Source organism: Scardinius erythrophthalmus (genome assembly GCF_964197995.2).
Source record: "Scardinius erythrophthalmus genome assembly, chromosome: 23".
NCBI classification, from domain to species: Eukaryota; Metazoa; Chordata; class Actinopteri; order Cypriniformes; family Leuciscidae; genus Scardinius; species Scardinius erythrophthalmus.
In genome coordinates this window covers 27,530,771-27,553,743 of record NC_138243.1, presented here as the reverse complement: position 1 = coordinate 27,553,743, position 22,973 = coordinate 27,530,771, and the positions used below count along the sequence as shown (strand labels likewise).

At 36.9% G+C, this 22,973-nt stretch overlaps 1 protein-coding gene across 6 annotated transcripts in view; it reads right to left on the bottom strand.

Moving 5' to 3' along the window:
- Window positions 1-1,898: 1,898 nt before the first annotated feature.
- The window catches only part of camk2b2 (calcium/calmodulin-dependent protein kinase (CaM kinase) II beta 2), a 72,516-nt gene continuing 51,441 nt past the window's right edge, over window positions 1,899-22,973 (bottom strand). For 3 of the 6 annotated variants that reach the window (XM_081354907.1, XM_081354908.1, XM_081354909.1), the window contains 10 exons: window positions 20,719-20,787; window positions 18,200-18,244; window positions 16,312-16,360; window positions 14,806-14,886; window positions 11,693-11,812; window positions 10,536-10,676; window positions 7,496-7,571; window positions 7,086-7,180; window positions 6,757-6,991; window positions 2,630-4,713 (listed from right to left, as the gene is read on the bottom strand). In XM_081354907.1, coding sequence (XP_081211033.1) covers window positions 6,759-6,991; window positions 7,086-7,180; window positions 7,496-7,571; window positions 10,536-10,676; window positions 11,693-11,812; window positions 14,806-14,886; window positions 16,312-16,360; window positions 18,200-18,244; window positions 20,719-20,787 — 909 coding nt within the window. In that variant the 3' untranslated portion in view covers window positions 2,630-4,713; window positions 6,757-6,758. Of the gene's footprint in view, window positions 4,714-6,756; window positions 6,992-7,085; window positions 7,181-7,495; window positions 7,572-10,535; window positions 10,677-11,692; window positions 11,813-14,805; window positions 14,887-16,311; window positions 16,361-18,199; window positions 18,245-20,718; window positions 20,788-21,805; window positions 21,839-22,973 lie in introns of all 6 variants that reach the window. The other 3 variants (XM_081354911.1, XM_081354910.1, XM_081354912.1) reach the window with 3 other exon arrangements.

Here is a 22,973-nt window from a genome sequence, read left to right as displayed (position 1 = left end):
GAGAGCACATTGGAAGAACAGGTATGAATATTAATGAGAAGAATCAGGAGAAACAAAGATTTAATAATCTAACTTTTTCGTAACTGAATAAAATCCACATTGCAGGATTTGAGGTTACATACAAAAAAAAGTATCTGCAAAGTTGGAAGGCTCATCTTTAGAGAAATGTGAAGCCATCAGATTAAAGATTAAAAAAGACATTGGGAGAAAATGTGAATACTACAAATTGATCGCTATTGGCTTGATGTTGTAAGAGCAGCAATGCGTCACCACTAGAGAAACACAACACTGATTCACTCTTTCACATATGAGTAACACTCAAACACACAGACACACACACACAAGCTTCTCATTAGTGGCCTGATTAGATTACATCACTAAACCGTTTCATCCAACAGGCCCCTGATTGGAGAAGTATCCAGTTGATAACAGAGATTAAACTCTTTGTATAAACTCAGTGTATAAACTGCAAAAAATGTCTTCCTCAGTATTTTTGTCTTGTTTTTCAGTACAAATATCTAAACATTCTTAAATCAAGACGCATTTACCCGAGAAGCGAAATGACAAGATGTTAGGCTTTGCTTTCTGAAATATCTCCAGATGTCGGTTTTGCTTAAAACAAGAACCGATATCTGCCAATGAGGTCTCATCCTCCATTTGAATTAAGTTGGTTTTTCAGACCTCATTGGCAGATATCAAGCGTAATTGTTACTTAACTTTGTTAAACTTTTCATTAAACAAATGAATGAATTTCACTTCTCAAGTAAATGTATCTTGATTTGAGAATGTTTAGATATTTGTACTGCAAAACATACTGAAGATGAAAACCATTTTTTGCAATGATTTAGGTGTTAAGTTTATTAGTGCAAGAAAATTGTGTTTCTGTTTAAGAATAAAAGTGAGTGAATTCTTGGATATCTTGTAACATTATGCATTTTTTCCTAACAAGAACAGTGTGGTAAAGAGCGCCCACTAAAGGTTTAGGCAGCATTTAAGCAAAGCACAATGAGAGTTGCTGATTAAATGCAAATCAGATGCTTACATCGACAGACATAATTCGAGGTCCCTTTTGTAGACTTGGCAGCCAAAGCATGATCCATTCCGTAATAAAAACACATGCATAATGCGACCAAGCGTGACAGCGGCAAACGCTGCGATTGACCCACGCTAATAAATTCATTATTTCACATTTTCACATTTGGGCTCAGCCAACACTGCTCAAACAACAACAAACTCTTATACAAAAGCATGCCGTACAATCAGAATAATTATGTTTTACCATGATAGTTATTATCAGTAAGTCATCATTTTTAGACAAAATAGTTATATGCACTTACAAAGCTCAGAAAATTGATAGAATCACCAGCATTCAGTATAAAATAAACAATGAAAAAAAAAAAAAAAAAAAAAAAAAAAAAAGTATTATTGTGAAGTTGAAGTTCATGCAAATAGTTTCCATCTACAATATAAGTTAACACTATGCAGCGGTAGTTTTACAAGATGTCTATTTATTGAGCTGTTGTATTTTTCAATTATCTTCAATAAACACATATAAGAGAGAAATAACGCCAGTTTGTCGACATGCAGATCGCCGTTTGCGGTGGATGTCGCATTTTTCACCATTTACAACTCTGGGTTCATTAGAGCCAACTGTCAAATTTCAGAATAAAATTAAAAGCAACAGAAAACACAAACTATAGCCTCAACAAAGGTCATGTGACTTCAGTTGGCGGCCCACATTCAGTAGGAGATAAATCTTTTGACAGGATGCCAAAAACAGTACCAGTTGTCAGGAAGCCCCCTAATCAAACCATATGCGTGAATATGAGACTGTTTTCCCAATTCTGCTAGATAGAAAGACAACACTAACAGAAACATCCCAGTCGACTGTGCGTTATGGCTTTCAACATTTTAATATAGTGACTATATGCTTTCACATTCAAGATATCAGTGCCATTGTATTGTAAAACCACACGCTCACACTCTTAAAAAGGATACAAAAAAATAACAATACTGCCTTAATAACTCCACATAAATTAGATATAAAAAGTTCCTGTGTGTACAGAACAAAAAGAAAAGCCAAGAACTATAGCTGTAGGTGCCTGAGTCGAGGTGAAACGCAAAGTTCCTGTGACGAAGGTAGAAACATGTTAAAATTCGTTTCTTGGTTGCAGATCACCATGGTAACCAGAATGGCAATTTAAATCTCGAACACATGTAGCCGGCGAACAGCATCTCCTGCTGCTTTACGATAAAGGCCCTTAAAAACAACATACTGTACGCTCTCAAAACGAGTCTCATCGGTCCTACAAGATCCCCAGAGAAAACTTATTCCAATGTTGCGTTCAGAGATACAATTATAACCCGTACCGACACTTGCTCTGTCTTTACAGTGAAATGATTGTGTAAACACTGCAAAAAATGACTTTCTTACTCAGTAGTTTTGTCTTGTTTTCCAGTTGAAATATCTAAACATTCCTCAGCGAAGAAGCAAAATGACTTAATATCTTAAGTCTTGTTTTAAAACAAGAAAAGAATTTTTAATCAAGATAATATTTCTGACCCCACTGGTAGATATATTTTCTTGTTTTCAGCAAAAATCCACCTAATTTAGATTTTTCTTTTCTTTCAGAAAACAAAACTTAAAGGGGTCATGACATGAGAAATCAAATTCTTTTGTCATATTAGAGGTCTTTGTACCATTAAAACATCCAACAAGTTTCACTGCTTAAAACGTCCTCCTCATTATAAACAAAGCATTTGTTTAATCAAGCTCCAAAAACTGCTCGTTCTGATATTGTAGGAACTGTGACGTCACACTGGCAAATGCATTTGCATATGACTACCTCCAGAGCAAGACATCGACCAATAGTTATACATCATCACACCATAGGCCCCGCCCACTGCCATCAGTCGCTTTATGGCTGATATTTGCCTGCGTCGGATATGAGCGTCAAAAGCAAAGAGAAGCCATTATAATCAGTGAGTCTGTCTACACTGTTCAGTTTCTGACCTACTCCATTCGATTGAGTCTGTCGACAACAGGACAGCAAATGGTTTACTTTAATGGTGTCCCAGATCGTGTCGGAGGATTATATGTTTGTTCGGAGAACAAACTTTTTCAAACAAAGAAACTTTTGTTGAGAGAGGAAGCAGCCGACTATATTGAATCTGACAGAAGCAGCACAGCAAACTGTAAGTGAATGATTTCACAATGCTTTGATAGCTTTATGTGGATAATTATGTTTTTAAAACACTTATGTGTAATAGCGATGATACGGTTTCCTATGCAATGACGTTAGCCAATCATAACAGTGGCCGTTTCCTGACAAGCCTTAAAGGAGCCGCCCTTTAAAAAACGGGTCATTTCAGATTCAGACTCACCCTCAAGTTGTTCCAAACCTGTATGAACTGCTTTTTGGTTACCCATAATGTTCAAAATATGTTCTTTTGTGTTGAACATAAATTCATACAGGTTTTAAACAACTTGAGGGTGAGTAAATTATGACAGAGTTTTCATTTTGGGTGAACTATCCCTTTAACATTATAAGCGAACCTCAAGGAAAATATTAAAATAAAAAATCCATATCATGACCCCTTTAATATCTCAGGACATTTTTCATCTCAAGTAAATGTATCTTGATTTAAGAGTGTTTAGGTGTTTGTACTGGAAAACAAAAAAAAGATTCACATTCTTACAACCTCACAGACAACTTTAACAAAACTTAGTAAATAGCATCTCAAATAAGACCGGACTGTCAATCAGCTGCTGGCCAATAAATGAGATTATGCTCCGATTTAGAGACAAACAGCTCAGCTCAACCTGCAGATATATGAGGCAAATCTCAATGATGTGATAATGTCAGCTGCCTCCAAGAGATTTGATTGTAAAAACCTGATAATACAGACACTGATCACGGTTACGGGAAATCTGGTCGCCACCACATGTGTGTCTTAGAGACATTGACTATGAGTTTTGAATCTTAAAACCTTGTGTGTGCTGCCGCTGTTTTATTTTAATTTAAACAGCGAGCTGTGAACTTGAACACTGAAGTACACTTCAGATTACGTGAACACCAAAAAACCCAAAACAATCGCTAATACTTAAAATCCATGCTTAAAAAAGAGATTGAACTCAAAAGTGTTTTAAAACAAAACAGTAATTTGACCATCAAATATACAATCTCAAGAACAACAGCAATAGTTAGCATCCTGACGGAAGTAATAATCATTATAATAGTAGTAACAATAACAAGAATACAATAATAATAATAATTGTTAAAACATGATCTACTGTATTCGGGAGTACCTGGGCACAGGGGGCATAAGGCCAGTGAAGACGAAAGTGGAGCGCAAAGGACTGTGGACAAGAAGGCAATCGTGCGGGTTATTATAACTCTAGACGGGGACCTGGAGTCTATGATGGCTCTCGATGATTAATATATGCAGTGCTGCTCTTGCGTCGGCGGTGAGTCTTGGCATAAAGACGTGCTGGGTGTTGTGGGAGGCGAGGGGTGGTCGGGACACTGTGTTTCGAGAGCAGCCCAGCAGGCAGAGAGATAACTGTTGGTTTGCATGCAGGGGGAGGACGGCTGTGTCCAGCGTTGGAAAGCTGGAGGTTTCGGAGCGTTTCGACGCTGGACCCCTGCTGCCGTCCGATCAGTCCTCCCTGTCCTTCACCTCCGCTTCTAATGCATTCGCTGCAGGGCCGGTCTGAAACACAGAGAGACAGAGAGCTACCGTTAAAACAGATCAATTCAACTTGGAATACAGTGTTCTTTAAAGAATGCTCTACATACAGTATGTATACAAAAAACTTCAATTCATCTTGTTTTTAATTTATATGTTAATTATTATCATATATTCAATATTAATTTATTACATTAATAAACATTATATTATAATTAAATTACATTTATTTATACTACCGTTCATAAGTATGAGGTTGTTGTGATATTTATTGTTGTTTATTGATTATTGACTCTTTTGCTCACCACGGCAGCATTAACTTGATCAACAATACAGTAAAACAGTATTATTGTGAAATATCATTACAATTTAAAACTGTTTTCTATTTGAATGTATTGTGTTTGAATAGAAAGTTCAAAAGAACAGCATTTATTTGAAATAGAATCTTCAGTAACAATATAAATGTCACTTTTGATCAAAATTCCCTTTTATATTCTATTTAAACATTTATCTGTCCACAGTGTGTACACAAACACCCCATTGTGGTAAAAATCCATCCACTCTTGTTATTTGGCAGAGGCAATTTGCACTAAGTGAAAATAGCATATTTTCTTAGCGATAGATTATTTACACTATGTAAAAATAGCAGTTTTTTCTTTGTAATAAATGTAAACAGTTAGATAGCATTTGCACCTCAGTATTTTAGTACAATATAAAACAGTATGCAATAATAACATATTGAGGGTAAAATTTATTAAATAAATGCCGCCTTATTGGGACAATAAAACCCTCCCTACACCCTACCCGATAAACACTTTGGGCACTTTTATTCCACTTTTCACATATTTCCTTAATATTTATTGAAAATAAAAGCTTTTCCAATCTGATATGCGATGGAAAAAGGAAGAACGAGTTCGGCAAAAGGCAGATTTGAACTTTGTGTGTTTTTTAACATAACCTTGTGTGTTTTTGACCGTTTAAGTGTAATAAGAAAATAAGAGAACTTAGTTAATACTCACGCAACACACCGTCTGACAGTCAGCTTTCTGTGCGCGTGCTTCGGATGTGTTCACTCAGAAAATCATGTATCAGAAGTTTAAACTGATATGGCTTTAAAACGCATTTTAGTTTTTGGCAGAGTATCCGAAGCAAGAGCTGTAAAGACACAGCCCTATTCTGGATAGGGGTGGAGAACAGCAGCTCATTCGCATTTAAAGATACATGCACGAAAACAGCATGTTTTTGCTTCCATTCAAAAAAGGGGCATTTACAACATGGTATAATAAATGATCTGTGGGGTATTTTGAGCTGAAACTTCACAGACACATTCTGGGGACACCCGAGACTTCTATTACATCTTGTAAAAAGGGGCATAATAGGTCCCCTTAAATGCATCCTTGTTGAATAAAAAAATCGTAATTTCTTTAATTAATCTTAATGAATATAGTGTACATTTTATGTTAAAGGGTAACTCTTGCCAAAATTGAACCTAGGCTCTTTTTGTTAATCTACCCTAGTCAAACTTTTGTGTAAAAGCATTATTAGAATGGAAACGCCACTTTTAAGATAGACCGTATTTTCGTTTTAGGTCAAAATGCCTTTTGAATGGGAGTATCCATCTAGGGGCACTTCTATGATAGCATCAAAAGTGCTATTTTTAAAACACTAAAAAGGCTCGACACAACATGAAACTGTGCTCGAAGTATGACCAGGGGCTCTACATATGAACTCCAGCATTGAGAACATTGTTTGTGTACACAGAGTTTACTAAAAATAAAGGTTTTGGACGACTCACTTTATCAGTTAGTGTTTCGGGACGCCGGCAATCTTAAAAGTGGCGTTTCCATTCTAATTATGCTTTTACATGAAAGTTTGACTCAAAAAGAGCCTATTTTCAATTTTGGCGAGAGTTACCCTTTAATTTTTTTTATTTATTATCTTCATTTGCAACTTTAATATAGATTTAATGATTTTTTACACTTTCTGAAATAAGTCCAGAAACCAAACCAAAAGACTCAACCTCTATCGTGAACTAGATTCAGAAACTGCAGAAATGCAAAGCGTCACCTTCACTGGAGAGGAGCAGCGGGCGCACCGGAGCAGTGGAAATGAACATTCTGCCATTTGGAGTCCCGACGGTGCCAGACGCGCGTCTCCTCCGATTGGCTGCTGCGCGGTCGGCCCTGGCCATCCACAAACTGGGTGAGGCGGATGTAGGCGATGCAGGCGGCGTCTTCTCCGATCAGGTGCACGTGAGGGTTTAGGATGGTGGTGTGGATGGGCTTACTGTTCTTGGAAAGCACTGCATGGAGAAAGATCATGTGCATGGTGCTACTCACATTTCCTGTGAATTACACATAACTGATTTCATTTATGTTAGTCCTTCTCACACTTACAGTTCTCAAAGTAGAATCTATGGAAGTCCATCCCCTCAACTAGGTTCCCCAAAGCCTCGGGTTCAAAGGAGGTCAGTCCAGGGTCACAGATTTTCCTGTGACAATGAATGATCCCATTGTGTATTATTATTATTATTCATGTAGCTGCTATAAACATGCGGACAGTTAAACTAACTTGCTCAGTGAGGCTCTCTAATTAAACATTTGCTCCACTATGAGAGTACAACTGACTGTAGAAGAAGACCTGCTAATGTGTCCCTTGTGGCAACACTGAGAATGCAACACAACATTTATAAAAATGCAAGACATCTGGCTTGAGTAGCTATGGAAGCATTTGCATTCTTGTATTTGTACAGAGTATGCTTTGGGCGCTGTGGGTTGTGTTTGCGAGAAAGCATGAGGTAACGTACGCATAGGCCTCAAAGTCCCCATTATTGATGGCTTCTATCAGCTGCTCCGTGATCTTGATGATTTCCTGCTTGCGTGCTGTAAGAGAAAACAGACAATCAGGCTAATTAATCCCACATTGGTCTCACAATTTTTTCACTCAAAATTATGATTTATGAAAAAAATAAACATTTTACTCCAGGTATAGGAATATTTTACTCTTTACATTAAAAGTATGTAAATTAAAAACCCCTATATAAAACTATTAGTCCATGTCTATTAGCTTTGAGATATATATGTTAATGTACCCCTGATTAAATATACTTTAAACAGATATAAGCTTAAAACTGAGTAGCTCTTTCTGGAAAATATAATAGTCTTTATTAATCTTGGTTTTGGTGTCAGTAGGTTTTTGAAAAAAGTCTCTTATGCTCACCAAGGCTGCATTAATGTGATCAAAAATACAGTCAAAACAGTTCAGTTAAAAGCTGAATATATTTCAGTATGTAATTTATTCCTTTAATGGCAAAGTTAAATTACTCCAGTCTTCAGAGTCACATGATCCTTCAGAAATCATTCTAATATGATGATTTGCAGCTCAAGAAACATTATTATCAATGTTAAAAAAACATATGTGCTGCTTAATATTTTTGTGGAAACCATGATACTATTCCTTTTAAGGTTTGATATTATTTAAAATGGAAATCTTTTGTAACATTATAAACACTGTCACTTTTGATCAATTTCATGTGTCCTTGTTGAATACAAATATGAATTTATTACTGACCCCAAACTTTTGAACGGTCCTGCACAACTTCTTGTTTCAATAGGAAATACCTTAAGGAATTTTTAGGCACAGGAAAAAAAAATTGTGCATTCATGGATTTTTTTAAACTATAGACTAACAGAGCCAAAGCTAACTGTTCCTCTCTGTTGTACATGACAGGAACAGAAAAATGTCACGCTTAAGCAAGAGTGAACGCTCTAAAACACACAAACACACACACACACACACACACACACACACACACACACACACACACACACACACACACACACACACACACACACACACACAGAGGTCAGATCCGTCTGAGAGGATGAGAAAGGTTTAGTTCTCCAGCTCTGCTGTGGACTTACCCAGTTTCTCAGTCATGGTCTTCAGTCTAGACCGTCATCCATTCTTCCTCAATTCTACGACTAAACACTCCCTCCTGATAAAGTTTGTACCTTAACCTGACCACTGACACTTTATCCAATTCACATTTCAACCACTTTCCCTCCTCTTGGTCATCTCCCGTCATTTCCCTGTTAACCGCATGGAGCTAGTTGAGCTATTCCTGGACCCTTAGATAAGGCTTACTCCATGTTTCCTCTCGCTCTCTCCCTCCCTTCAGGGAGCTTAGTGGCCTCGACACGTCCTTCAGTTTCTCCTTGTCAATCTGACGCGACAGGCCTGATCTAAAGTCTCTGACTGGCGTCTCAGCTTTGATAGAAGTCCCACTTCCTTAAAGAGAAAACTGAAGTACATCAGAGCTGAAGCAGTTCTGTCACACTTTCACAAACTAAACTCAGGAAAATGTCACTTCAGATGTTTAAATCCTGCGCTTTTATCAGGGAAATGCCTCCTGCTACTCTCGAATGTCATGTGTTGGTCACAGGGTTGATGGGAATTCTGAGTGGTGGTGTCAGCTACAGACTGTTAAGTCCCTGATACACTCACAGCATCTTTTTTGTTCTTCACTTAGGGGTGAAAAGAAGTTTGAAATACCATGCTTTCCTCTCAATATCAAAATAAAAACACAACAAAGGTGACAGCGATGAGAAAACTACAGTTAAGAAAGCATCTGATCATTGTAACATGGATATTTTTGCATCAGCTCTACAACTCAGTTTTCAGTCTGAGATCTTGTGATCCATATACAGCGCAGGGCGTTCTAAAACGATTAATGCGAAAAACACATAAAGTGCCTTCATTTACTAAAACAGTGAATATCACTGTTTTAGTAAATGAAGGCACTTTATGTGTTCAAAAGTTAAAAAATCAAATCAAAAATCAAAAGTCTTAAAAGTTCAAATTCAGTATACACCTTACTGATGCATTCAGGTGAGCAAATGAGACACGAATATGTTTATAATAGGTTATAATGCTTAGTGCTTAACTGCACGTTGACTTTATATTCAGGGTTCATCGGCTGTGTATAGTATGCATCATCAGTAAGGTGTATACTGAATTTGGTCTTTTAATATCACTGTCTTACTACATTAGTACTTGGAACAAACTTGGTAAAAAGGACTGGCAGGTAGTGGAGGAAAGTCTTGTTTTGCCCTCCACGCGGGCGTTCCTTTAAAGGTGTGATGTCGCGTGAAAACTATGAATTTAACACTCCAGTCAAGTCGTGGCACATTGATTTATATAGCACTTACTTTATATGATAGAATGCTTAAAGTCAGCATGAAACAAAAGTTGCTATTATGATCTCATGTGAGTGACAGGTTGTCCCGCCCTCATGCCGAAAAACTCATCATCAGAGAAGAGAAGTCATTGCAAGTGGGACGGGAAGTTATTTTGATTAAAGATAACGAGAATTAAAAAACAAAACATGATGTGCACGGATAAATCATTTGTAATACTGCAATATTCCATAAACATTTTTAAATGGTGACTTTAAAAGCAAGCAGCTTTACAGTATTAAACATGAAAAAAACATTACTTTCTGTTTCGATTACAATTACAGCTTCAATTTCTACTATTAAGCGGCTCTCCAGTGAGTTCATGTTTTAAACCACACTAGGCCTCGACGAACTGAACAGAAGAAATGAACTATGAAGAAAGGAGAATTCCACAGCAAAGAGGGAGGAGCCAACGGTCAACGGTAAAGTCCGAAGGTGTTCATGAAGTTGGTTTTAGCAAGCTCCTGAAACAAACTCCTAACAAACTTTCTTTTGGCCTGATTTAGCTTTGAAACCTTCGATTTCACTTGAAGTATATCAAGTGCAATGTGGACTAGACTTTATGCTAAAATCACACTCGCTCACTCACTCACTCCACTATATACTCACTCTGCACAGACGCAGAGGGGGGCGGGGGCGGGGGGGAGGAGGGCTGGGGAGGGGGGGCAGAGGTTCGGGAGGAGGTCGACTCGGCCGGAGCTTGCGGGACAGGTGCACGGCCCACACTGCTCACCAGATCTGTGAACCGGGCTGAGTGAGTCGGGAAAGGGAGGAAAGCATTAACCCATCGTGAAAGACAGAGAGATGGAGAACATGTCAAGAGATGAAAAGGAAATGAATGACAGCAGCATCAGACAAATAACAAGATGCACGGGGCAGTTGGGTCCGACTGAAGGGGGTATGCGTCAATAACAAGGGTAAACGGTCAACGCTTGGGGCGAATCACAGTATGAACAGGGTCCAACGCTAAAAGTTCACGTTTTTCTTGTTAATTACCTAAGGGAATAAATTAAACATCATGCACATTCACATTATAATAAGTTAGATCAGTAGCCTAGAAAAAAGCTTTAATAGGCATGGAGCATTTTGGCTCATGGGGCCTGACATATTAAGAACATACAATATCTGAACACTACTCACTTTATCCCAATAACTCCCCTGTTACTAGAAACTTAGAAGTTATAAAGCATAATACACTGTCCAAATCGCATAATAAGAACCATACACATGTAGCTGACAGCTAAAAAATCTAATTAATATTAAATTATATATATTAAATAATATTAAACATTTTTCAACACATTATTAAATTATTAATAAATTAAGCTTTTAATTTAATAATTTAATATTAAATTAATAAATTAAGTAAATTAAAACCAATTATTATTATTAAATTAAGTTAGTTTATTCAATATTTAAATATTAAAATGAAAATTATTATTATATAAAATACAAAAACAGATCAATATTAATATTCATTCAAAATCATTAAAATGAACAATTATTACACACAAATTACTTTAAAAAAATATGACAAATTATTAAATTAAAATACTTTCATTCTTAAATGATTACATTCATAATTTTTGTTAATAATAATAATTATTATTAAAATGAATAATGTTAATATTGATTATTCATATTATAATTACAATATTTAATTACTTAAATGACATTTCAACTAAATAATGCAACAGCCAGAAAGTTGATTCTGGGGCCTGTGCCTGAGCATGATGGCTGGGGTCGGCAGGGGGCGCTGTACTCACTCTGCAGGATGGGGGTCTGTGGAGGGGACTGGGTGGAGAGAGCAGCGGCTTCAGTATCAGGCCCGGTCGAGGGTCCTGAGCCCCTGCGGGCGCAGCCCAGGATGTCGGTCAGCTTGGTGGCTGTTCACACATCGGGGGGGTGATAATGATGACCGATGACAGGTGGGAACAAGATGATACTAATGATACAGATTCATCCAAACTCATGCATCTTAAAGGCACAATATGTAAGATTTCTGGATTAAAATATCCAAAAACCACTAGAATATATTTTGTTGACTTGTGTACTTTACATTAACCCAAATGTTTTCAACAATGTTTAAATCCAGAGAAATCAGCCATTTTAACCAGTGTCATTGCGTTGCCTGTTAAATGGAAATTTCACTGCTGGAAAGATTTATGTGTATTTAAATTGGGTCATTTATGTAGTAGAAATGTGAAATTATTTTAGAAGTCGGTGCCTTCTAGACTGAGAAAAGCCAGAAAATGTATTTTTGGCTCAGGGGATGAAAGACAACAACTCCCAGAATGCACTTGCTTCGCTGCCCCACGAGGACACTCCCAAGCCACGCCTACCGGTTACAGAGGACAGTATCGGAAGGAATGATACAGCTAGGCTACTAGTCGACTCGAAACTGAAAAGACGGCGTTTTATCGTGAGATCCCCCTATGGGCGGGTTGAAGACATGCGGGACGAGCTCCTCCTACTGGCTGGAGTCTCTCGCCTCTGGACAAAAAAGCCTCTGATGACGATAAATGACGATTTTTGCGTCATCTGAGGTTTTTTTCCAGACACACAATACAGAAATCTTTCGTCTCAGGGAGACATGAGGGAGGGAAGTCATTTGAAAATACTACCAGGTTTCTAAAGATACAAAGCTTAATGCTAATCGGTGAAGTATCCCTTTAATGAAGTCATATCCGCGTTACCGGTTTTACTTCCATAAAATCCGTGGAAACACCACAAACACTTTTATATATTACGTGTTTTATTAGACAGGTTTGGATGCCTTTATTGACAGAAAACGAATCATTGTTATATAGCTCAACACGGTTGGTCTTATTGTTTGAATAGCTTGTTTTCTTGATTTACTGTGAGTAACAGGTTAGTACCCAAAAAGTAAATCACTATAAACACACACTTTTGTCAAGTGGCTAACATAGCAAAACCAAAAAGAGTAATACAGCATTTTCTCCACCATACAATGTTTTAAAATGAATTGCATGCCATTTAGCAACACAAGTCATGCAGGTTTTATTAATATGATATCAATCTAGCTTACTGTAGTGTGCAACAAGCGTCTCATAGCGAACGCACAGAGTAACATTATAACATAACTTTCAACACACTATACTTTTAATATGATTGTTTTGACCAAGTTAACAGTGCCGCAGTACCCCACAATTTTAATTCGTCAGATAAAGTGACCTGTATGAATAATAAATAAGCACTTGTGACTGTTTCAGTCGAATTAAATAAAATAATGTGAATTTAAGTGATCAAACGTAACCGTAACTAAGCTCAAGTTCAGGGAAGGACGAGGCGAACGCTAAACGCAATTTTAATTGCGGCATATAAGCATAATAAAAACAGCACGGTAAAATATCTCAGGCTCTCTGGAAATGTCGCGCCCTGCTTCACGCCACAGTAACGTTAATAAAACTTTAATACATCAGCTCATGCATGAACACGAGTCCCGTCGGATTGCTTTCCATCGGCTTTGGAGGCGAAGACGACACCTCCCATGATTTCACACTGCATCATCAAGCTACACCTGTGTTACTGTTTTAAATGAGCTACTGTACCTCTAGCAGTGAAACTTACGTATTGTGCCTTTAAAGGGGTGTGTGTACAGGTAAAGTGGATGAGTGCATGCCATTACATTACAGCACAGTGCACGGGAAACAGCAGGGAGTTGATCAGCAAGAGATAGGCCCTGTCCCAAATGGCACACTAAGTATGCAAGTTCTGTCTTGTGGACTTACAATGACTGCCGTGTGCATGTGTCCGTTAAGTCCATGAGACCGTAGGGTGTCCCATTTGTCATTTTAGGTTTCAGAAGGGTGCTCGCATGCTTTGCGGTCGATATGCACCCTCGATGCGCACTTTTGCCGGACTCATAGGAAGACCGTGAGTGCTTATGGTGCCATTTGGGACAAAGTGGGTTGCTTTCATTAAGGGGATATTTACATTTTGAACAGTCTTTGCTCTTTGGATGCCACGGTGATCAAAACCCCTTCCTGTAGGGCTTCAGGAACGAAAAGTTCAAAGTCTTTTATCTACACTTATTAGGGGTTAAACCCCCAAATGAAAATTCTGTCATCTTTACTCAACTTCATGTCATTCCAAAATCATAAAACATCAGTTAATCTTCGAAACACAAACTTTAAAAATTAAAAGATCAAACAGGTCATAAAAGGCATGTAAAATTAATGCATATGAATTGAGCGGTTTAATCCAATTATTTTGAAGAGATACGATCGCTTTATACGATGAACAGATTTAATTAGGCTTTTTTTACACCTAAACAATGATCGACATGATGCACGGGAACCAATGAGGTTTTTCTGAGCTTCAGTGTTTACCAAATGTATGTGTGTTTATATGTAAATTAAAGCCTAAATTAAACCAGTTCATCATATAAAGTGAGCATCTCTTCACAGAATTTGGATTAAACCGGAGGGACTTTCAATGGAGGGAGAGAAAGCTCTCAGGTTTCATTAAAAATATCTTTATTTGTGTTATAAAGATGAATGAAAGTTTTATGGGTTTGAAATGACATGAGGGTGAGGATGACAGAACTTTCATTTTTGGATGAACTATACTGTAGCAACATCTTCTACGCCACACATCCCTATTGATTAATAAAGCAGAAAAGACCACAGACAGCATTGTGCAAATTACACTAGACCTTAAACTGTCTGTTATTACCCAAATTGATCATCAACCCATATTTTCACATCTATAAGTCACCTCAAGAGGAGCAAAACTCAACTGGAAGCGGTTTATTTTTCAGGGATTTGCTGAAGTTAGTGAGCAGAGCGCTGATAGATGCCGTGCAAACCAGCCAGGCCAAACCAAACGAGTGCAGACCAGTCATTCTGAGACTTACAGAAGATGGCGGGGGCGGAGCCTGCTGGTGATTGGCTGACTTCAGAGGGGGCTTTAATTGAACTGATATCTAGGCTTTTCCCTATTGAGTGGGAAGGAAAAGGTGGGAAGAGATTGGAAAGATCAGACTAAGAAAGGAAGGCGTGCAAAGATGGATCATTGCACACTATTTAACAACATGACTGCAACCTATCATTGAGGCTGAGACTTTTACAGTAAGGACCCGCTCACTTCTGTCACTTTTGAACACGACATTTCCACACAAAAGTGCGCAAGGTGAACCAACATTGACTCGTGTGAATAAAACACACATAGCCTTAGCCCACATCTCTCACATTTCTAGTGTTCCTTGAGATAAAAATACCTTCAAGGTGCCCTGGAACGTGTCGCCCAGAAGAGCAGGATGGCAGAGAGCAGAAATACGCCAACACTTCTTATGCAATTTACAAAGTCAGAGGAAGTCATGAGGCCTGTCAGCTGAACCTCAGGGTTATTATGTCACAACAATAGTAGACACGAATTCCATTTCGGTATAAATAAATGCTTTGGATTTTTTGTATATAGACTGTTCAGGCTTGACCTGATAGGAAACCAGACAGATCAAAGTTCAAAGACAAGGCATGCCTGTGACTGCAGCATATATACTATAGCCTACTTTAAAAGATATATATATATATAGATATATATAAATTCTATTTTAATTATATAATTTAGCCTTTATAAATTAAAAATAATTAAAACAAATTACATTTTTTCATATTGCTTTTGTCATTTAAAAAAACAAAAAGCAATTGAGGCCATGCTATACAGTGATTTTACCATGATTAAACAGGTTTTATACATGTTCATAGTCATGAAGAAGTGTTCACAACTCATTATACTTTCATAACGTGATTACATACACTAACACTCAAAAAAGTTTGGTGTTGGTAAGATTTTTATAAATATTTAAGTCTCTTCTGCTCAACAAGGCTGCATTTATTTGATCAAAAACAGTTATATTGTAAAATATTATTAGAATTTAAAATGGCTGTTTTCTATTGTAATATGTTTTAAAATGTAATTTATTCCTGTGATCAAAGCTGAATTTTCATCGTCATTACTTCAGTCTTCAGTGTCACATGATCCTTCAGAAATCATTCTAATATGATGATTTGCTGCTCAAGAAACATTTCTGATTGTTATCAATATTGAAAACAGTTTTTGTGGAAACAGTGATACATTTTTTCAGCATTCTTTGAAAAATATAGTTCAAAAGAACAGCATTTAAGATATTTTGTAACATTATACATTTTTTTTTAAACTTTAGATCAGTTTGATGCATCCTAGCTGTATTTGAAGACAAAAAATGCACGTGGCTTGTTTTTATCCACCAGGAATTTACTAGATTGTGAAAAGGGCTTGATGTCGTCATCAGAAACACAGTCCTTAGTAAAATCACTGTGAATGCATGGACTCTTGCGGCGTATTGCTTTAATAAAATGTAACCGAAACAAACAGCACTCACCTTTGACGTCTTCATCCTCAATGGTGGTGTTGCTGCTGTCTGAAGATTCCTGTACGACAGACAAAAGCAAATCAGCGTCTGACCTCACATCTTCATTAACACACATATACCAACAACGAAATACTTACTCAACAAACAGCAACTAACTCCAATAAAGCACGACCAATACCACCACTGAGACAAATGCATCATCACCACAAATGAAGTTGTACATATTACACTTCAGATGAATGACATTGGCAACAGTAAAGTAGACAGTCGCGGGCTGATCTGAGCTCTGTATCTGAAGTGGGTTTAATCTCAGGCTCAGCCACCTGGTGAGGCTGTAACACAGCCATTCAATGAAACTCAGATCCTCTACGCTCTGTTGTGCATCTCCACATCTCTATCCCAGATGGCAGCATTGAGAACGCAGCTGCACCCTCCTCCCCTCTGCATATGCATGTAACCACCCACACACACACACGCGCATTTAGCTTCTGATATATAACAAATGCAAATGTTTGAGCCCCCGTCTGCTCGTATTTCTCTCTTCAGGTTCCAGTGTGTGTGTTATCAGCCCACTGCAGCACCGTGAGGGTTTGAGCCACAGACAAACGGACGGTCACACTTCACCCAGCTGTGGCCATGCATATGAGGACGGGCGTCCACCATTATAACGGCAAGATAGGAAACTTTTTTTTGGGTTGGAATCGGAAAGTCTGATTGGATGAATGAAGTTAGTAATCTTTAATAAGAAAGAAACTGATAACAGTATGATATATATGTTAAAAACACACATTTAGTGGTTCTCATGTGGGAGATGCAGGTTCAGATCTGGCTTGCGTCATGCCTACATTCTATTCTACATCTAAAATAACTTTTATTAGCATAAAAAAATAGCGTATTAAATATTGTAAATAAACAAAGACTGTTAAATCACACCCTAAAAAGTCAACATGAAATTAAATCAAACCTTTTTAAGGAAATTAAATGCTATATAGTATTTAAAAATACTATATTTGCTAACAATCTGAGTTGGAAACAGTAATCTTATTCAAAAGTTTGGGGTCACTAAGATTTCGTTTTTGAAAGAAATTAATACTTTTATTCAGCAAGGACGCATTAAATTAATCAAAATGGACAGACTCTTATAATGTTACAAAATATTTCAATTTCAAATAATGCAGATTTTCAAGCATTCCACAAAATTACGAATCGTTTTCAACATTTATAATAATCAGAAATGTTTCTTGAGCAGCAAATCATCATATTAGAATGATTTCTGAAGGATCATGTGACACAGAAGACTGGAGTAATGATGCTGAAAATTCAGCTTTGATCACTGGAATAAATTAAATTTTCAGTTATATTCAAAGAAACAAAAAGTTTGTTTAAATTCTAATATTTCATAAAATAAGTGCTTTTACTGGTTTTTTTGATCCAATAAAAGCAGCCTTGTTGAGCATAAGAGTCTTCTTTCCAAAAAAAAAAAAAAACATTGCTTACCGATCCCAAACTTTTCAGCAGTAGTGTAATTTTCCTTTTCTTGCAAATGTGTCATATTATGGAAGAAAAATGCATTCTGAATGCAGTTTCGAGTTGACTTTTTGATTAATTTCTGCTTAAAAACAGGACTAGCATTTGTCAAATGATTAGACTGAACCATTGGTTTCACTGTTTTAACTGAAACAATTAACATTGAACACCGTACTAAACACCACACTCTTTCTCAAACACTTTCCCATCTTAATGCGAGTACATGCTCAATCACAAACCCAAAACAACAACCTCGCTCGCACCACAGAATAAAGACTGGCAACAGACGACAGAAGCAGAGAGAGGAAGAGAGAGAGAGAGTGGAGGATGAAAGAGAAGAGGATGGGGAGGGAGCTGGGGAAGGATGTACCTTGATCCCATCCGCTGGGTTATGGATAACAGTGGTCTGAGGCTCCTAAAGAGAGAGAGAGAGAGAGAGAGAGAAAAGAGGAAGAGGAGGAGACAGCGAGAGAGAGAACGAGAGGGAAAAAGATGAGCAAAATGAGATGGAGGTGAGAGATGGCAAGAATAAAACAAGTGTTAGCAAAAAAAAAAGAGGAGAAATGTAGAGAGTCTCAGTTAAAAGCGAGAGAGAGGAGGAGGAGGAGGAAGATGATGGAGGTCATTAGTCAGAGGTGGCGCTCTGGTTAAAGGCAGAGGACAGCGAAGGTCAAAGCCCAACATCTGAAGCCAGTCCAGAGATGTGAACGCATTTAATCCCAGTGCAAACACTGTAGAGCTAATGAGGAGCTCAGCAAATCGACAACTTCTTGAATAACATTTTAAAGTGCCCCTATTACGCTTTTTAGGATATTAACTGTAATGTAGTGTGTGATATAGCTATTTGTGAATGTAAAAGGTCTGCAAAATTTCAAAGTGCATGATAAATGGAGTTATTGTCTCACCCCAAAAAAGAACTGACTCTAAAGTGCCTGAAATGAGTCGTCAGTAATTCCAGGTTTGTAACAAATTTGGGCCACACTTTAGTTTAGGGTCCAATTCTCACTATTAACTATTAACTACGACTTTTGCTTCAAACTCCTAATTACTGCTTATTAATAGTTAAGGTAGTTGTTAAGTTTAGGTATTGGGTGGATTAAGGGATGTAGAATATGTTCAAGCAGAATAATGTATTAATATGTGCTTTATAAGTATTAATAACCAGCCAATATCCTAATATGCATGCTAATAAGCAACTAGTTAATAGTGAGAATTGGACCCTAAACTAAAGTGTTACCCAAATTTGCATAATGCCCGGCTGTGATCTTCATTGGCTGCCCGCAAACATCGTCTACTTTGACCCTCAAACACTGTAGTTGTAGCTGAGGTGGATCTGGAGCTGAAGTTCAGATTATGGTAATAGGCGTTTCATTTCCTGCAAGCGGTTGACCAATCACAACAGACTGGGTCATCTGACCAATCAGAGCAGAGCAGGCTCTCAGAAAGGTGGGGTTTAGAGAGACCGAATCCTTTATCAAACTGTTTCAGACACTGTTAGAAAAGAGCTGATGCTGCAGTGTATATTGAGAAAATTAAAGTGTTTTTTGACCTTGGATGCATGTAAACTTACTGTAGGAGACTCCAAAACAAAATTAGGAACTTTAAATATGGCATAATTAGGGCACTTTAATGCCAAGTGCTTTCATTTTAAAACTAAATATATATATAATCACAAAGATATAGATCCAGTTAAACAGGCTAGACTAGTGCGATAACTTTTGCTAAGAGTTTTGCTCTTTAAACTTAATAAAATGTTGAAAACCTGCAACTAAAATGATCTATAACTGCAACCGGACACTTAAGTCACACTTCAGACTATGTGTGAATATTATTGCACTACATAAATGTATAAATAGAAACAAATCAAAATAAAACACTTACTAAAAAAAGAAAAAAAGGAAATATTTTATTTGTTTAATTGCATGGACATCAGTCATCAGAAAGCTGTGAACTTGTTATGTTAAATTATCGAAATATTAACTTTAAATATCAGGGGGACTTCAAGTAAATTTCTTAGATCAGCTGACAAAAAAGTTTGGAAATTATAAAGAATAAATAAATAAATAAATAAATAATAATGATAGCAGTTTATCACAAGCACACTTTAAGCAATAAAAAAAAAAAAAAAAAAAAAAAAAAAAGGATTGTTAGGTCTGAAATTATGTTATGTTTTCAAATGCCATTTCATTTTTATATTTTGTTATCTAATGCAATAACATTTGGACATTTTTGAAATGCGACTCAAGTGGCCAAATACATGTTTGGAGTCACTGCATCTCTCAAAAATCAATGCAATTGAGAGACTCTAAACAGATATTGCTAAAAATTGTTTTACAAACAGCATGAAATTAGACAATATTGTACTGGTCTATATCACACTTGATTAATAGAAATAATTTCTATACGTCAGACTTTACAGCATTAGGTCACATAAAAAAGAAGCAAAAATGCACAGAGACATTCACACACAAACACTCATATTTAAAAGGAACATCATAACGGCCATAATGAGTGTAAAAAATAGTGTAAACACAAAGAGCCAACGTCAAAGTTTGGTTGGCTTGCCATTGATCCAAACAATGAGAAACACACAAATGTTGTCCAAACAACGTCCATGCAGACTCAACACACATCTTTATGAAAACATGAAGCTAATTGACACTTTAAGCATCAAAATGAATCAAATTTGGACTATAAAATCGTTGATCATAACATTAACATGGTTTCGATGACAAAGATGAAGATGCACAGACACACAGGGTCTACGACAGGTGGCCTGAGACAGGCCAGACGCTGACACTGACAGACATGTGTGAGACAGGAGAAGGAAGCCAAAGTGACAGACGAGTCGGAGCGAGAGAGAACAGAGAGGAATAAGGAGGTAAATACCAGAGCAGGAGAAGGGACGTTTCCTTTGGGACTGGTGACTATGCTGTTTTTCGCACTGTTTGACTGTGGCTGTGCAGAACACAAAAGAGTGTTAAAGGGTGTCAGTGGGTGTTTAAGGGCGAGAGGACAGAAAGAGAGAGAAATACAAAGAGAGAGAGAGCAGGGGTGATAATGTGTTCAGTGGTGAGGGAGTAGATTGTGTTTTAAATCATAATTCATAAATTGATCAGAGGTCTTGGAGATACATTGGGTGCCCTTTGTTCATCATTTCTAAATCATTGATTTAGATTAATCTCATAAAACCAAAGTACACTTCCATGTCCACATCACATTTCCCAACAAAATTAACAAAATAATTACAATTGATTACATTGCACTGATGGAAAATCCAGTTAAAACCAGATTCTGATAGCTGGTTTTACATGGTTTTTATGTGGTCCAGGCTGGTCATTTGCTGGTCCAGATGGTTAACCAACTGGGCTACCAACCAGTAAAGCTGGTTAGAGCTGGACCACAGCTTCTTCAGCTTAAGATGCTATGACCTGTTTCCAGCAAGCTGAATGAAAGTATTGAAAATCAAAATAAAGTAAGCAAAAAGTTCTGAAAATCTGTGCTTGGTCCATTGTTTTCTTAGAGAAAGATGCAGTAGGAAAGCACAACTGGAGGAGAGTCCTTATGAAGCTACGGGAAGTACAATCACAGACAACATCAGACAGACACAGACGCAAGGAAGCGATAACACAAAAGACACAATCTAAAACATACACTACAAAGGTCAACATTGACTCGCTACAACCCTCCACATTATAACTAACGCCGACACAAAAACACTACGGCAGGTCTGAAGACCCTCACCTGTGTTTGAGGAGTCATTTAATGCCATCTGACCCTTTAAATCAATCGCTTGGCATTTGAGCAAGAGAAGAATCAATATAGATCATTACAGAGGAAGAGCAGATTTATTCCACATTATGCATTAAATGACACAAAAGCCCAAAAGGATGAGCAAATGAATGAATGGATAAACAAGAGTGAGATGAGAAAGGGATGGAGGGATAAAGAGATTAGGATTAAATATCATTCTCACCATGTACTGAACGGTGGAGCTGGATTTCCGTTTCTGGGTGGAAAGGAGGTGATGGAGGGATGGAATGAGAGAGTTAAATACATGTTATGATGAACGCTGAGATGAACATTAATCACACAGAAACGGACAGACATATGAGAGGGAGGAAGGTTGAGATAAAGTGAAGCAAGGTGTGGGTTTTTGGCAAGAAAGTAAACTTGTCTGGTGGATAAAAGAGGTTTTGATGTGGTTTAATGTATAGACGAGCCCTTAAGGCATTCTCTTCTCATTCTCTTCTCATTCTTAATAACCTGCGGATGGGAGTCAGTGAGGGAGTTGACAGAACCGTTCCTGTATCTCTACACTCATGAGCTTATTTAAAAAAAAAAAAAAAAAAAGTTCACGGTTTGATAGACAGAACAATACAATGATAGATAGATAGAAAGAACGATAGATAGAAAAAACAATAGTGCAATAGATAGATAGAAGATAGAACGAATGAACGAAATAGATAGACAGATAGAATGAACAAATGAATTAACGAACAAACAAACGATTGATAGATTTAATGAACAAAAATAAAACGATAGATAGACAGATAGATAGATAGATAGATAGATAGATAGATAGATAGATAGATAGAATGAACAAATGAATGAACAAACAAACAAACGATTGATGATTTAATGAACAAATGAATGAACAAACAAACAAACGATTGATAGATTTAATGAACAAAAATAAAACGATAGATAGATAGATAGATAGATAGAAAGAATGAACAAATGAAATGAATGAACGAACAAACGATTGATATATTTATTGAACAAAAATAAAACAATAGATAGATAGATAGAATGAACAAATTAACAAATGAATGAACAAACAAACAAACGATTGATGATTTAATGAACAAACAAATGAATGAACAAAAACAAACGATTGATAGATTTAATGAACAAAAATAAAACGATAGATAGATAGATAGATAGAATGAACAAATGAATGAACGAACAAACAAATGATTGATATATTTATTGAACAAAAATAAAACGATATAGATAGATAAATAGATAGATAGATAGATAGATAGATAGATAGAATGAACAAATGAATGAACAAACAAACAAACGATTGATGATTTAATGAACAAACAAATTAATGAACAAACAAACGATTGATAGATATA